At 52.9% G+C, this 16960-nt stretch overlaps 1 protein-coding gene across 1 annotated transcript; it reads right to left on the bottom strand.

Annotated features, from left to right (window-relative positions):
• Positions 1-14583: 14583 nt before the first annotated feature.
• LOC124968220 (olfactory receptor 2Z1-like) lies at positions 14584-15528 on the bottom strand. Its single transcript, XM_047530505.1, has one exon. It carries the CDS (start codon positions 15526-15528, stop codon positions 14584-14586), a length of 945 nt encoding a protein of 314 aa, XP_047386461.1.
• Positions 15529-16960: the final 1432 nt, after the last annotated feature.

The raw sequence follows: 16960 nt of genomic DNA, 5'->3' as shown, positions 1-16960 counted from the left end.
TTGGTGACTAAGTTTTCACCACTGGAATGTGAAGGCAAATTACGTGTGTCCTTCAGGGGGACGCTTCCCACATCCCTCCTCCCGCCCCCATTTCCCTCTCCAGTTGACACCCTTGTCCTTGAGAGAGCAGTTCCAAGACCCCCAGTGGATTCCGGGAGCCTCAGAGCATACTGGGCCTTTGGTACCCGGTACCCTGTGCTTCCTCTGTACGTCATAACTATGGTAAAGTTTAATTTATGCACTAAGCCTAGTAAGAGAATACCAATAACTAACAATAAAATAGAATGAGTATAACAATCTCCTATAGGACACGTTATGCGAACGTGGTCTCTCTCTTTCTCTCTCAACATATCTTGTACTGTACTCCCCCTTCTTCTTGGGATGATGTGAGATGACACAAGGTGCAATGGTGATGAGAATCAAGGCAAAGGACGTAGGCATCGTGATGTAGCATAGGGATACTTTGCAAGGGCTACTTGAACAGGACTTCCATACCATGACGCTCTATCTGAAACCAAGGTGGCTGCTAAGTGACTAATGGGAGGGTAGCCTACACAGCCTGGATACGCTGGGCAAGGCGATAGTTCATGGCCCGGGTGGGATGGCTTGAGGATTCATCATGTTACCTAGAATACCACACAATTGATGATGTATGAATTATTTAGTTCTGGAAATTTCCATTTAAAACAGAAGCTACAATGTTCAAAACCGTGGATCAGAGAGCTGGGCACAGTGGTTCATGCCTGAAATTCTGGTGACCTGAGAGGCTGAGGCAGGAGGATCACAAGTGTAAGGCCCGCCACAGCAGCTTAGTAAGCTCCTCCCTCAAATAAAAAGTAAAAAGTGCTGGGCAGGTAGCTCAGTGGTAGAGCATCTCTGGGTTTGGCCCTCCGCCCTACAAACAAAGCCACAACGATGACAACCACAAACCACGGGTAGGGGAAGACTTGTTGAAAACAGGAAGACAGGACCACGGCCATTGCACCCTGAGTGCGCCCGACTTCACCTGATCTCTGAAAACAGGAACACAGACGCACCTGCGAGCCCGCCTGCAACAAGGTGATGGTTTCAGTTTGAGACAGAAAATGGAAAGACCTAGAACCAAGCTAAAGTTTACACATGTCACTCCAAAAGCATGTGCTAGAAATTTAATCCCCAATGTCTGAGAGAGGCGGTTAGACCCGAGGGTGGAGGGAACACATCAGTGCTGTCCCCCAGGAGAGGGCTGATCGTGGTGAGTGGACTCACATGAAGAGGCTTCAGCCCCGTCTCCTGCAGGACAGCAGGAGGCAGCCAGGGGGCCCTGGACTTCCCAGCCTCCAGAACTCTGAGCCACTCCTTCTCACTCGCACAGGGGTTGGTACCAGAAGTGGGGTGTCCCCATTGTGGTTGTATTGGCTTAGTGGCCGGGTGGCCAGGCCATCAGTACTGCAGCTGTAAAGCTGGGGACCCTTGTGACACCAAAGAACAACATTGGGGAAAACCGTTCCCTGCGATAAAGCTGAGGGTTTGGCCGTATGTCTACCCAGCCTGTGTTTCTAGAAGATTAGAAAGAAAAGGATGTCACTTCATGGCTGCTTTTTGCTGATATTGGAAAATAGTCACAGGAAATATACAGTCTTAGACAAGAATTGGCCACCTTCCAGAGTCGTGAAATCACAGGATTGGACGAGCCAGCGGCTGTGTCCCCAGCAGCAGAAGCAGAAGCCCTCTCCCTAAGGCTGTCGCTTCAGAGCCTCAAGGTAGCCTCTGCCTCCTGAGGGCGACAAAGATGTGGTAGTCCAAGGAGCCAAGTAAACAGACGCGAGGACTCAGCTAGGAAAGGGCCGCGGCCGCCGGGCCCAGCCGTGCCTTAACCAGCAGCAGCCCGACCCGAGGCCGGCTGAGGTTTTCCAAAGGTCTGGGTTGCTAAAGCAACAGAATCCAAAGCGGGACTTGAACCCTGGCCTCTCTGGTTTCCAGGTTCACTAAAAACCCTGCGTGTCCTCCAGGCTGGAGTGTAGACTCCTGCGTGTCCTCCAGGCTGGAGTGTAGACTCCTGCGTGTCCTCCAGGCTGGAGTGTAGACTCCTGCGTGTCCTCCAGGCTGCAGTGTAGACTCCTGCGTGTCCTCCAGGCTGCAGTGTAGACTCCTGCGTGTCCTCCAGGCTGGAGTGTAGACTCCTGCGTGTCCTCCAGGTGGAGTGTAGACTCCTGCATGTCCTCCAGGCTGGAGTGTAGACTCCTGCGTGTCCTCCAGGCTGCAGTGTAGACTCCTGTGTGTCCTCCAGGCTGGAGTGTAGACTCCCGGGTCAGGGATTCGTTCACCCCCTCCTGAATCCTCATCCCTTAACGGAGCACCTAGAGCATAATCGATGCTCCATAAACAGGTGCTGAAAGAAGGAAGTAAGAAATAAGTAGAGAGCAATGTGAAGGCCGCATCTGAGGTCGGGAGATTTAGGGCAGCGGGGCATCGTCTGTGGATCCCTGGGCCTCCCAACCCTCTGGTCATTTGACAAAACCCGGCCTCTGGCTGATGAGGGCCCCCAAGGCACCCTTCGTGTCGCTGTTGCGCAGGCTGTAGATGAGGGGGTTCAGCATGGGGAGACCACAGTGCGTATCACGGCGGTGGCCGTGTCCCTCTGGGCCGTGTGGGAGGACGATGAGTGTCCCGTAGAACGAGGACACCACAGACAGACGAGACCCCAGGTGGAGGCGGCCTTCCGCTTCCCTCCCGCGGCGGGATCCTCAGCACTGCTGCGAAGATGCCCACGGAGCGGGCGATGCGGGCAGGGCGCCCACCGCGCACACGTCGTAGGGGAGGTGTCTGAGCCGGCCAGCTTCAGCAGGGGCTGAGACCGCGGAGCAGACGCGGGCTGGGTGTGGGGGCAGAAGGAGAGGACGCAGCCGCCAGGAGGCCACAGAGCCGCGGCGTGACCCATGAGGCACAATGCGGAGGGTGACAGATGGCTGCGTGGCGGTCCTAGGCCATGGCGGTCAGCAGGAGCCTGTCGACACCAGCCAATCAGGTGAAGAAGAGCGTCCGGGTCAGGCAGCCGGAGTAAGGGATCCCTCTGTCCTGACACGGGGTTGACCGGCATCTTGGGGACGGTTGGAGGTGAAGGAAGAAGGTCGGCCAGGAAGAAGCTCATGGGGGCGTGGAGCCGGGCGCGGGTGGCCCAGCCCGGGACCAGGCTCACGCTCAGGAAGAGGAGGAACGGCTGGTGTTGCCTGGGGCCCTCTGAGAGGCCCAGGAGCAGGACTCCGCCCCCCACGACGCTCCTGGGCCAATCACCAAGGAGAGGGAGCTGTCCGAGGTGCCGACCCAGGGCGGCCCCTCTGTCCCCCCAGTCCCACTCCCTGGGGAGACACTCAACTCCTCCGCTCCCTCTGCCACAGGACCCCCTCCCCGCCCGCCCACCTGCTCCATGGTTCTTTGCAGGAAACAGGGGCGGACGCCATTCCTCCCCCACAGCCCACTGATGGGATGTCACCGGCAGCTTGGTGGACAGCTCCAGTGCAGCTGACCATTCCTTACCTCCCTCCCCTCCTCCGTGCCCAAGGCTTCATCTGGCTACAGGGGCAGGTTGAGGCTGCCTCCAGCATTGAGTGGAAGTCCTGGGAACAGACACCCCCAGGAGTGTCCCTCGGCTGGTGAGGGACAGAGCTTGTTGTGTGAATCCCTGGTCTCCTCATCTCCGAGAGAGGTGTTCACTCTAGAACATGGATCCTTCAAAGGATCGCCCCTCAGCTGCCCAGAGGGGCGCCTCCTGGTCCACACCTACTGAGTTAGTCTGCTTTCTGCTGCTATAAGAAAATACTCGAACCTGGTAATGTAAAAAGAACAGGGGTTTGTTTAGCTCATAGTTCTGGAGGCTTGAGGGCATGGTGCCCTCGTTGCTTGGCTCTGGGGAGGACCTCATGGCAGATGGCATCACAGTGGCGGGAGACGGGAAGACGTCTCATGGAGAGACGGGAACCCCGGAGTCGGGAGGGGCCAGCCAGAGTCCAGCACCCGAAGGTGACCTCACACCTCCAAGGAGGCGCCACCTCTCAACATCCCACGCAGGGGACCTAGCTTCCCCACATGAACCTCCGGGGGACACTCTCCACCAGTCCAAACCGCAGCTGCCTCTCTTCCCATTCTTCCCCCCAGATGTTCCTGGGCCTTCTGGGATCATCCATGATATAAGCTACGCATACTCAAAACCTTGGCTCAGAACCTGCCTTGGGTGGTACTCAAACCAGGATACTAAGCATCTACGGTTTCTTCCATCTTGGAAAGATTCCCTTTCTTAGCAGTTGCCAGCTACCCCTCCAGCTGCTTCCCTTTCCTCTGAACTTCAGCGCTCCTCAAACACGCTGCCCATCACAGGCCGCCATGACATCCTGTTGCTAATCCAGGACGGACAGCCAGGACAATTATTCTGTGGTAAATCCCAGAAGTACTTGCACAGGCTGGTAAACACCATTAGAGGACCTCCAAAAAACAGGAAACCTCGTCAACAATAAAAATTAAAATGTGAACTCAATATTCCGAGCTAGTAGCTGGTGAGAGTCGTGGTGATCTTAGCTAAGTGGGCAACTGGAAGAAATGTGTGCAGAACTTTCTGCCTGTGTCTCTGTGAACAGTGTGGTTGTGCTTACGAAACTGCACACTAGGGCTGGTACCAGTTTATCATTACCCTTAAATTTCAAGGTTGGTTTTGATTTTGAAAAGTTAAGGATTACTTTAGTTTGTGTATTGTAATTTTTTTTTATAAGCCAAAAGTGTGTGATTTTTTTGATATAGGGATTTAACCCAGGGGCAATTTACCACTGAGCTACATCCTCAGTCCTTACTTTTTAAAATTTTGAGACAAGGTCTCACTAAGTTGTTTAGAGCGTTGCTAAGTTGCTGAGGCTGGCCTTGAGCTCGAAATCCTCCTGCCTTAGCCTCCTGAGTTGCTGGGATTCATTTTTAAAAATATTTTTCTAAAATTAAAAAAAAAAAAAAACCAGTCAGGTGTGGTGGCACATGTCTGTCATCCCAGCGGCTCGGGAGGCTGAGGTAAGAGGATCGCAAGTTCAAAGCCAGCCTCAGCAACTTGACAAGGCCCTAAGCAACTTAACAAAATGCTGTCTCAATCAATCAGTCCATGGAGCCCTGTAACTGACACATAATGATCGTGCATATTTGGGGTCCAGTGTGATCATCAATGCATGAATACGTAATGACGTGAATACGTAATGACGTGAATACGTAATGATGTGAATACGTATGTGTAATGACGGGACCGGAGGCAAGAGAAGGCCAGCTGCCTATGGCCTGGACCCCCTCCGGGTGAATGTCAGCTCCATCGCTCTGGTTGTTCACACCCCAAAATCTTGGAGTCACCCCCAACTGCCTTTCTCAGAGCCTTCAGCAAACCCTGTCGACTCCACCCTCGACATGCACCCGGGCACCCAAACAGGTCCCGCCACCTCTCCTCCCCCACTCTGCTCCAAGCCACTGTCCTCACCACCAGGATCTGACAGTTGTCACCTAACTGGTTTGTCCTCTTCTGCTCTTGCCCCTGACGGTCTCAGCGAGGGAATCCTGGTTGAGCAGAGCTCTGTTTTCCTCGCCCTTCGTCTAAAGCCGACCACTGGAGAAAACCCACAGCTGCTCACTTTTCCTGCAGACCCTGTTGGATGCGTCCCAGTCCCGCATCCTCTCTGACCCACATCTACTCTCCCTCCGGCTTGCTGCTTGGAGGAGCCAGGCGCGTCCTGGCTCAGGACTTTGCACTTCTGTTCTCTCTGCTTAAAATTCTCTTTTTCACATGGTTCTTCCTTCTATCTCTGGCCCCCCTGATAAAACCCCCATCAAGTAGGGGGAAACATTTTCACAGAAGTTAGATCTCGTCCTCCACAAATTCTGCCCCCATAATGCATAATGGTTAGACCCTGCACAGTGTGACCCCAGCTGACTTCCACCATTTCAGATCATGCCTCTGTCCCTCAGCTACATGGGTCTTTTGGGCCAAGATCGGTCCTGCCTCAGGGCCTTTGCACCTGCTAAGGAGAGCTCTTCCCTGAGGACTTCTCTCCAGTCTTTAAGATCTACTTCAAATTCTTCCTTTGCCTGTAGCTCTGCCCACCATGGCTGCTGGGGCTTCCATTGTCTTATGGCTAGTGTGCCTGCACCTGGAGAGGAACCTTCTCCCTGGGCCCCTCGCCTGCTGCCATCTCTCCTCCCTTGGACAGGAAGTCACCCTCTGTCTCACATCCTTGTTAATGTGTCAATTATTTACTGAACATCTTTGGCGAACAGGAATTCTAAGGTGATGGCCAAGACATGGCTCCGCACCCCAGCCACCTCAGCAGGAGCAACAGATATGAACAAGCAGACCACAGGGGAGGTGGCCGGTGCCACTCGCGGCCAAGCAGCAAGTTAGAATATGCTCAGCCTCACCAATAACCAGGGACCCGAAATCCCAAAGAGCTGCCATTGCAGGGCCGCGATGCATCTGACCAACGCCAAAGCATCGACTCCTCCAGCCTCGGCCTGGGCACAGGAGACCCACGGCGGTGGCACGAGTGGAGCACAGCTTAGGAACACCTGAGAGAGGCCGTGCCAGCCCTAGGACCAGCGACTCCAACAACGGCCAGTCTCCCGAGGTAGGGGGTGTGGAGTTGAAGCCCCTGCTCAGGGGTTCATGGAAGTGGAGCCAACCGTGCCAAGGTGCACGAGTGTCAAAACAATGCTGGGCGGAAAAAAGTCACAGAAGGACATACTCAGAGCCATGTCACTTACACGAAGCCTGAAAATTATTCTGCAGAGTAGTCCCTCGGTGCGGGGACCGGTTCCAGGAACCGGTGGAGGCCCGTGTCCGAGGAGACTGAGGTCCCGTCTAAGCTGGAAACTAGCAGTTCTCTGGGATGAGTAAGTCGCCTGGAGGGACTCTTAACACCCACTGCAGTGTGACAGCTGTGCAAATACTGCCCGACCCTATTGATCAGGAGATCAGGACCAGAGAGGGTCCATCCCGTCCAGCACAGGTGCAAGTTTAAAAAACAGTTTGGACCTTTATTTTATTGTTTGCGTATGTGCAGCGCTGAGGACGGAGCCCGGAGCCCGGAGCCTCAGGCGCGCCCGGCCCACAGACTGCGGCTTTGAGATCGTGATGGGTGGTCGGCTGCATCCGCGGAGGCGAGCCCCGGGGCGGGCGGCGGCCACGCGCTCTGCAGTAAGAAGAAGGGAGACCCAGTGACCCAGATCAGGTCCAAAGGGCTGAGTAGGCCGACAGCCAAGGACGGGAGGCGGACGTAGGAAGACGAAGAGGTGATAGATGAGGCAGGTGGACAGAAGACAGATGGTGAATAGTAGGTGGGCAGAAAGAGCGATGAAGGTGACAGTGACGGATAGGACGGGGTAGGCACGGGGGGACGGACCTGCTGGGAGACGGCGGGTGGCGAAGGACGGGTAGGTGGAAGGCGGGCGGGTGGAGAGAACCCCGAGGACGTGCGGAGGTTCCCCGGGGCGTCTCCCCTTCTTACCGCTGGAGATGAAGCGAAGCCGTCGGGCGGGATTCGTGTCTGCGCCTTTCCAACCCCGAGACGCGCGCAGGGTCCTACCTTCGAGGGCGGGCGGGCTGGCCCTCGGGTCACGGACTCCGGGACCTCGCCCAGGCGCCCCTCCTGCCTGGGGTGCAGTGCCCCACGGACTCCGTGTCCAGCCCCGCTCGGGGTCTCTCTGCGGTTCTGGTTCTTGCTCTGCGCCGCAGCTCGGCGCTGACCCTGCTGACTGCGCAGCTGCCCAGAGAGGCAAAGCCCCTTCCCAAGGTCACCCAGGAGGCTGGGCTGGAGACGCACAGCACGCTGCTTGCCCAGGCCTCTCCCTCCACCGCCCGGCCCTCTCTGCCCGCTCACCTAGGGGGCGTCGCCGCTGGCCAGCTCTGTCGGAAGAGGGTCCCAGCTCTGTGTCACGCAGGAGGAGCGCAGGGCCTGGCGGAGCACAACCTCGCCCTCCATCTCGTACCCCCGCTCAGTCCCTCATGTCTTGTTTGGACACTGGCTAATTGTCTGTTCCCTTCTCCTCCCTTCCCAGCAGCCTCTTAGGGCAGGAGGCCCTCCCCGGCTCATTCCGACTTTCCACACCCGCTGAGCCAGGGCGGTAGGGGCTCTGGGCTCTTTGGGGGCCTCCCTGCCGAGCGTGGGTTCAGTGGATTCCCTCAGCTCTCCTGTGCCTGGCCACACCCTGGGATAAGTCTGCAGCTCTCCACTGCTGGAAGCAACAACCTCTCAACTTTTATTTGTTTATTATTAATTTTTGGAGGGGGATACAAAACATTCCACCTGTAAGAGCCACCGTGGGACACGATTTCCATGTGTGTTCATGTGTGTGCCTGTGCTTCTCATTCCCATGGTCTGCTGTATAAATGGTGCTTCCTGAACTGGTGCAGTGTACAACCTGCTTCACGGTTCCCAGCAGCCCTGTCCCATTCTCCATGGAGCATCTTGCCTGCCCGGCTTTACAACTCCCAATGCTGCCTCTGTTCCTTTGCTGTGGAATGTAATCCAACCCCTTGCACTTGGCACAGAGTCCCTCACTACCTGGCTCCCCTTGACCTGGCAGTCTTTTTTATAGCCATTTCTTATCTCGTTCTAATCTAGAAAAATCTCGAGCCTCAGGGCCTTTGCACATGTGGTCCCTCTGCTTGGAATGTCCCTGTTCTTCCTGACAGAGCCCAAGCCTCTTCTGCAGGATGCATACCTGTCACTGTTCCACACATGTGGGGCCCTTACTCTGGCCCATTCTGACATTCTGTCACCCCAGCCTGGAGTTTCTCAAGGGCAGGGACTGGGGCTGAGCCACATACACCTCAGAAAAAGCATTGATCTCTAGCATATATGAAGAACACAAAAAACTTAACACCAAAAAAAAAGGATATATATATATATATATATATAAAACCCAATCAATAAATGTGCTAAGGAACTGAACAGACACTTCACAGAAGAAGATACACAATCCATCAACAAATACATGAAAACATCTTCAGTAATTAGAGAACTGCAAATCAAAACTACTCTACGATTTCATCTCACTCCAGTCAGAATGGCAATTATCAAGAATACAAGCAATGATAGGTGTTGGTGAGGATGTGGGGAAAAGGCACATTCACACATTGCTGGTGGGGCTGCAAATTGGTGCCACCATTATGCAAAGCAGTGTGGAGATTCCTCAGAAAGCTTGGAATGGACCCACCATTTGACCCAGCTATCCCACTCCTCAGCCTATACCCAAAGGACTTAAAATCAGCATACTACATAACACAGTCACATCAATGTTCATAGCTGCTCAGTTCACAATAGCTAAACTGTGGAACCAACCTAGGTGCCCTTCAATGGATGAATGGACAAATAAAATGTGATATATATATACACACACACACAATGGAATATTACTCAGTTTTAAAGAAGAATGAAATTCTGGCATTTGCTGGTAAATGGACAGAGCTGGAGACTATCATACTAAGTGTCATAAGCCAAACTCAAAAAACCAAAGGCTGAATGTTTTCTCTGATATGTGGAAGCTAATTCACAATAAGGAGTGGGGGCTAGGGAAGAATAGAGTTACTTTATATTAGGTAGAGGGGAGTGAAGAGAGGGGGTAGGAAAGATAGTAACAGTGTAACAGACATTATTATCTCATGTACATATATGACTGCATGACTGATGTGATCCTACAATATGTACAATCAGAAAAATGAAAAATTATTCTCCATTTATGTATGATTTATCAAAATGCATAAATGCATTCTACCATAGAGTATTACTAATTAGAACAAATAAATAAAATTTTAAAAATTAAAAAATATATAGAAGTTAGAAACCAGGCGTAGTGGTGCATTTCTATAATCCCAGCGACTGGGGAGGCTGAGGCAGGAGGATCCCACGTTTGAGGCCAACCTGGGCAACTTAGCTAGCCCCTGTCATTGGAAAAAACAAAACAAAGAAAAAATCTGGGGTGAGGGGCTGGAGATGGAGTTCAATGGTAAAGTGCCCTTTGGGTTCATTTCCCAAAATAAATAAGTAAATAAAAGTAGAAAGGATCATTGTATTTGGGTTTCATGAAAAACTCGTTTACTTATGGCGCCTTTTACGGGAATTCTTGCAGAGACCATCTGCCCTACAAATCACTTTTCGTTGTAACGGCATTCGGGGCGATTTCTGTAACATGGAGTCAAGTTGGCCAACAATGAACGGTGGCAGGTGGCATCCTTGTCAGGCCAAGTAGACATTTCATTCAGTCGCGTATGGATCTTGATTTGGGAGCTATGTTTCGATGCTTTGAAAACAATTTCCCTCTACATCCTGAACTTTTCTGAGACTTCTGAAAGCCTTGAGGCGCCCCCCGGGGGGCACTGGATGTACTGCAGGAAGAGGGCGACATTGCAGCCCCGGGAAATGACCTTGGGGCTCGCGGTGCACCCGCGCCCCCTAGTGCCCACCCTGGGAAACGCACCCTGTGAGGGTAGAGGGCCGACCTCAGTTCGGGGCTGCAGAAGCATCGACCTATGCCGGCCGCCGGCGGCGCTTTTCCCTTAGTTTTCTCCTCCTCCTCCTCCTTTACCTGACACATCATTCCCTTCCCTCCTGCCTCCGTCTTGCCATTCCGTCTTCATTCTTTTATTTCTTTTCCTTTTTTTGTGGTGCTGTGGATGAACCCAGGGCCTTGCGCATGCTAGGCAGGCGCTACCACTGAGCTACCATTTAACTTACTTCTGACCTAGTTTCACCACGGTATGGTGGATATACACTAAAAACACAAACACAGCATGCACAATTGATAGGTTCTGACATACTCTCAGAAAACGTCATCATAATGTCACTATTGCTTTAATTTTCTTAAAATTGTGAACTATTTCAAACTTGGAGAAGCGTTTCAAGATACAAATAACTCCTCTCAGGCTCACAAGCTGCCACACCCCCATTTGTTTTATTGCTCCATCTCTATCTATATACATATTTTTGTCCTGAGTCATTTGAGGGGAAGTTGCAGGGGGAGAGCTGGATGAGTCAGCTTAGGTAACCTGTCTTAGTCCCATTGTACTGCTATAACAAAACACCTGAGACTGGGAATTTATGAAGAAGAGAAATTTGTTTCTCACGGTTCTGGAGGCTTGGAAGTCCAAGTTCAGGGTGCCAACATCTGGTCAGGGCCTTCTGGCAGTGTCTGCACATGGCAAAAAGAGATTTTTATTTTTGAAACAGGGTCTCACTATGTTGCCCCAGGCTGGTCTCAAACTTGTGGATTCAAGTGATCCTGCTGCCTCCTCCTCCTGAGTTGCTGGGAGAATAAACGCGTGTCATCACGTGGCAAGGGAGTGGAAGGGTGTGACTCCATCCCCACCAGCCCTTTTCATAGTGGTCCTGATTCACTCACAAAGACTTTGTCACCTCCCCAGGGCCCCGTCTCTGAAACCACCACGGAGCAAAGATCAAGTCTGAGCATGAATCTTGGAGGGGACACCGTCATCCACACCACTGCACTGCCATGACAAAATGCCACAGACCAGGTGGTCTGAGCAACAGAAAGGTACTGACTGATCACATCAGTCAACAGAAAGGTACTGGGGAGATAGCTTAGTAGGTAGAGTGCTTGTCTTGCAAGCACAAGGCCCTGGGTTCGATCCCCAGCACCGCAAAAAAAAAAAAAAAAAAAAAAAAAAAAAAAAGAAAGAAAGATTCTGGAGACTGGAAGTCCAAAATCAAGGTGTGGGCAGGGCAGGTGTCTGGCCAGGGCTCTCTCCTGGGCTTGTAGATGGCTGCCTTCCCACTGTGTCCTCCCGTGTCCTTTCCCTGGTTTTCGTCTGTCTGTCTCTCTTCTGAGCACACCATCCCCACTGATTTGGATTCCTCCTCTAAGACCTAATTTCAGTATCTCCTTAAAGGCCCTGTCTCTCAGTATAGTCACATCAGATCTTAAGCTTCAATATGTAAATTTTGCAGAGACACAAATGAGGTCACAGCAATGTCTCTCTGCCCCTGAATTCCCATTGGCTGTGTATTAAAGACAAGGGCATTTCTTATTTATTGATTTCTTCATAGATACTGGGGATTGAACCCAGGGCGCTTTACCTCAGCCCCTCCCTTTTTTGAGACTAGATCTCACTAAATCGCCCAGCCTGGCCTCGAACTTGCAGTCCTCCTGCCTCAGCCTCCTGAGTCTGAGGGCATTCTCTTACATAACCACGGTAATTTTATCAAAGTCAAGAAGTTCAGCACTGACACAATATTATTATCTAATACGCAGTATGGATTCAGACTCTCCAGGTGTTGCAAATGTCCATCGTTGAAAGCAGGCTTTCCCGGCTCTGGTCTGAGAGCAACCCAGGATCAGGTACGTCTAGTTGCCATCTCTCTTTGGTCCATCTGGACCAGTTCCTCTGCTTTCCTTGGTCATACATTAAATGTTTTAAAATCAAATTAAATTTTTTAGTGTTAAGACTGACGGGCACCATCACTGAGGAAGATTTTACAGAGAACCCTACCAGCTTCCCCACCCAGACTGAACCAGATCGAGTTTCCGCACTGACACGGCTGAAGAATCCAGGCCCGTTTTTTGCATAGAATGCCTCTCAGCGGGGGTGGTCATCAGGCACTTCCTCTTCGTTATGTGTGTGGCAGGTACTTCAGGAGCAGAGAAATAGCACGGTGACCTTGGCACATCATGTCAGGAGGCACATAATGGATCTCTTCCCTCCTCCCTGGAACTAGAAGTCTCATGCTCAGACACCTCTGGGGAGACCAAGGAATGGGGGGGAGTGCAGGAGGAAGAGCCAGCCAATGTTGCTTGGGAAAGTGCTTCTGAGGGCGTTGGGTGCCGGGACTAGAGAGGATGTGGAGCTTTCTGGGGCCCAAGGAGGGGCAGATTCTCATTCAGTTCTCACATGTCACTGTTTCTACGAGTTAATGTCATCTCAGCTGCCAGCTGATTTCCACTTGGTGTCTGCCCCTGTGGGGACCTCACGTGGGATGAGAGGTGGGAGGAAGCCCGTCCGCTGCAGCGCTGGTCCCGGTAGCCAAGGTCGGAATTGACCCAGGGGCCCACGGGTGGATGAACGGATAAAGAAAATATGGCATGCGTACACAACGGAATACTAGTCAGCCAGAAAAATAGCGAAATCCTGTCCTCTGCAGAGACCTGGATAGACTGCAGGACCTCAGGCCAAGGAAAATAAGCCAGGCACATCAAGACATGCACATGTCCTCACTCAAGTTGGTCTCTCGCTCTATGACAACGGCTTCTTCAGCCTCACAGCCGAATGAGAACATGTGGGCAAGGAGGCGGGTGCCCCGTGGACTTGGCAATGGTGGCCCGGGGGCGGACTTCTGTGGTTCTTGCTGAAATGGCCATAGCAGCCATTGTGACGACCCGCACTGGGGGATTTTATCTCTTTCCTGCAGATTCTGTTTCTCCAGCAGTCCAGCTCCTCAAGCTGACCACTCCTGCCAGGCCCTGGTGTGACAGTGGCTGCCAGTCTTTGCTCAGTTGGGAAGGGATCAACCCTCTTTGAAATAGAAATCATTTAGACTCCTTTGTATCCATTCGCTTGGACAACTTTAAAGCAAACTATGATTTTTAGCTCATCTGCTTTTTCATTACAGCATAGTAGGCCTTTCTATTAGTGATGGACCTTCTTAGAACTTCAAGAATCCATTACTGAGCATGGACACCGAGCTCACAATTTTTTCAGATATTCTGATTTAAATAAGAAAGTGGTGATGATGGAGGACAACGACGGATTACGGAGTTATCTCCAAAAGCGCAAACTATGGGGCGAGAGATTCCAGGAAAAAGTGAGTGCTGGTCACCGTGCCATCCGAAAGCCTCAACCCTTGCCCAGGATGGAAGTCAGAGCTGTCACTGCAGAAATGCAGAAGAGTGGGGCGTGTGGCAGGAACTAACAGGTGGCCGCCCTGGTATGTTTTCTGTTGCTATTAACACAATACCACAGACTGGGTAAGTCAGAAGAAAAGAGGATTATTTTGGCCCATGATTCTGGAGGCTCAAGGTCAAGGGGCCACATCTGGTGACAACCTTCTTTCTGGCAGAGTCCCAAGGTGGTGAAGGGCAGGCCGCACACGTGTGTGTCCTGTGGTCTCTCCCTGTTCCTCCAGAGCCACTAGGATTCAATCAGAGGCTCCACCCTAATGAGCTTATCTCATCCTAATCAGTCCCCAAGGGCCCCCAACACCGTAGCTGGAGTAAGTTCCCATCCTCTGAATACCTCACAATGGCAGTTAAACTCCCCCGTGGATTTCAGAGGGAACCAACAATATTCAAATAGCCAGTGTCCCCAGGCTGGGATCCATCTCTGCTGTTGGATTGATAATTTTGTAGTAAAAATTTTCTTCTAAAACAAACAAACAAAAGAACCCCCTTCCTCCTTTGAAGTTACTGGGATGACCATTTTTGCTTCCTATGAACCACCCCCCACACACTCCATGAAGACTGAGAGGAAGGAGGAGAGATGTGGTAAGTCTTGACCACATGGCCTCAGCCATGGGCGAGGGTCCCAGCCATGGGCGAGGGTCCCAGCCATGGGCGAGGGTCCCCGGGAACACCATGAGGTCATCTCTTTGCCCTGCAACCACCTCTGCCAACGACCTTCGCCATGGCCCTGCGGACCTCTCTGTTCCTCAAGCTGTAGACGAGGGGGTTGAGCGCGGGGGTGACCAGGCTGTAGAAGAGAGAGAGCACGTTGTCCTGGTGCGGGCCGTGGAAGGCGCCCGGCACCATGTACATGAACACGGCCGCCCCATAGAAGAGCCCCACCACCGTGAGGTGTGAGGAGCACGTGGCCAAGGCCTTGTGCCGGGCCTCTGCCGAGCGCATGTGCAGAACGGCCCGCAAAACGAGTCCGTAAGAGGTGACAATGAGCGAGATGGGCAGCAGCAAGATCAGCACCCCCGAGACGGACAGCGCCAGCTCATAGGCGGAAGTGTCGGCGCAGGAGAGCTTCAGCAGGGCCGGCAGCTCACAGCAGAAATGGTCCACCGTGCGCGAGGCGCAGTAGGGGAACCGCAGGGCGATGGCCGTCTGGACGGAGGCCACGAGCACACCCGAGAGCCAGGAGGTGCCCGCCATCAGCAGGCAGACCTGACGCCTCATGAGCACGGGGTAATGCAGCGGGTGGCACACCGCAGCGTAGCGGTCATAGGACATGAGGGACAGCAGGACGGCCTCAGAGACACCCATCAACATCAGGAAGAACATCTGAGCTGCACACCCCCCGAAGGAGATGGAGCCCTCCCCCAGCAGGAAGCCAGCCGCCATCTTGGGGATGGTGACCAGTGGAAAACCAATGTCCAACAGAGAGAGCTGGCCGAGCAGGAAGTACATGGGCACGTGCAGCCTGGAGTCTGCATGGATCAGGAAGAGCAGCGCGGTGTTGCCCAAAAGGCCTGCGGTGAACATGGAGGCCACCAGGGAGAAGAGGACAAGGTGTGGCCCTGTGTGGTTGAAGAGTCCCACGAGAATGAAATCTGAGGTCATGGGCTGATTGGATTCCGCCATCCTCCAGGAGGTTCGTTCACCTGCAGGAAGAACAGGGCATTTGACAAGGGTCTCGGTGGGGGCAGTTTCGTCTCCCACGTCAACTGCAACTGCTTAGTAGCCGCTTCCTGGAGTCTCATGAGAAGGTGTTGAGCAGAAGGTAGAAGAGCAGCTGCCAGGGGCTGGGTGACCCGATCAGAGGGCACAGCTTTCGGTTATAAGAAGTCTGGAGCTCCAGTGCACGGCGTGGGCGGTGATGGACAGCTAATCAATCCACTGTGCTCATCGCTGCGCCGGGCCTGTGGAAGTCAAAGCTCCACACTGTCCACCTAGGATAGATACAAGCTTTTTCCCTTTCTTTCTGACTCAGGGGTGCTTTACCACTGAGCCACCACATCCCCAGCAATTTTTGTGTTTTATTTAGAGACAGGGTCTTGCTGAGTTGCTCAGGGCCTCACTAAGCCCAGGCTTAGTGCCCAGGCTGGCCTTGAACTTGCCATCCTCCTGCCTCAGTCCCTGGGATTATAGGCATGGGCCACAGCACCTGGCAAACTTTTTCTTTTGCCAGTTAAATATTTTTTTTTAGTAAAAGAATAAAATCTAAAATGGAATTGTGAGCTTCGTGATGCAGGGTCTGTTTTATACACTCCATGAATGACATAGGGACTGGAACGTGAGGGCTGCTGGAGCTGTCCTCGAGGTCTCAGTTTAACGCAGGTGCAGGTCGGTGGGCAAGTCTCCTCAGGACAGTAAGCAAGGGGTTCAACAGAGAGGGACACGTGGCGCTGTGGCTTCCCAGCGAGGCCTAGTGACCCGCTCTGCCTGGGGGGAGGGGCCAGAGAAAGCTTCCTGGAAGGGAGATGAGGAAGGGGCACAAACCCAGGCGGGCTTCTCCCACGTGCACTCAGCGCTGGTCACTTTGGACACACTTTGGTGCAGCAGTGGACATCAGCAGGCATCGTCTCATCCAATCCTGTTCTGCTGCTCTCTACCTAGAGGTAGTGTCAAGCAGAGGGCTCGGTCCTCAAGACTGTCCCCTCTGCTTCCACTGCCAATCCCAAGCCCTACTTGTTTCCTCGGTGCTTCTGATAGACAGGCTATACGGCAGGGTTCCCCCGACCCCGCCTCGGGTTCCACGAATCTGCTGGAGCAGATCATAAATCTACGGGGAACACTACAGGCACATTTGCCAGTTTCTTATAAGGGACATTTCAAAGAATTCACATAGGCAGCCAGATGAAGAGTTAGATGCAGAAAGGGAGGCTGGGAAGGGTCCCCAAAGCAGGCACTTCCCTCCCCTCGGAGTTGGGGGTGCACCCCCACCTGGTACACGGGGGTGTTGCCCACCTTTCTAGAGGCTTCCGTGTGTTTGGCTCTCTGGAAGCTCTCTGGACGGTGTGTTGGGGGATTTTAACGGAAGCTTCAGTGCACAGGCCTGATTGAAGCACAGGCG

This window comes from Sciurus carolinensis, chromosome 17 (assembly GCF_902686445.1).
Source record: "Sciurus carolinensis chromosome 17, mSciCar1.2, whole genome shotgun sequence".
NCBI lineage: Eukaryota > Metazoa > Chordata > Mammalia > Rodentia > Sciuridae > Sciurus > Sciurus carolinensis.
The sequence above is the reverse complement of the archived record's forward strand: the minus strand, read 5'-3'. Positions and strand labels throughout refer to the sequence as shown.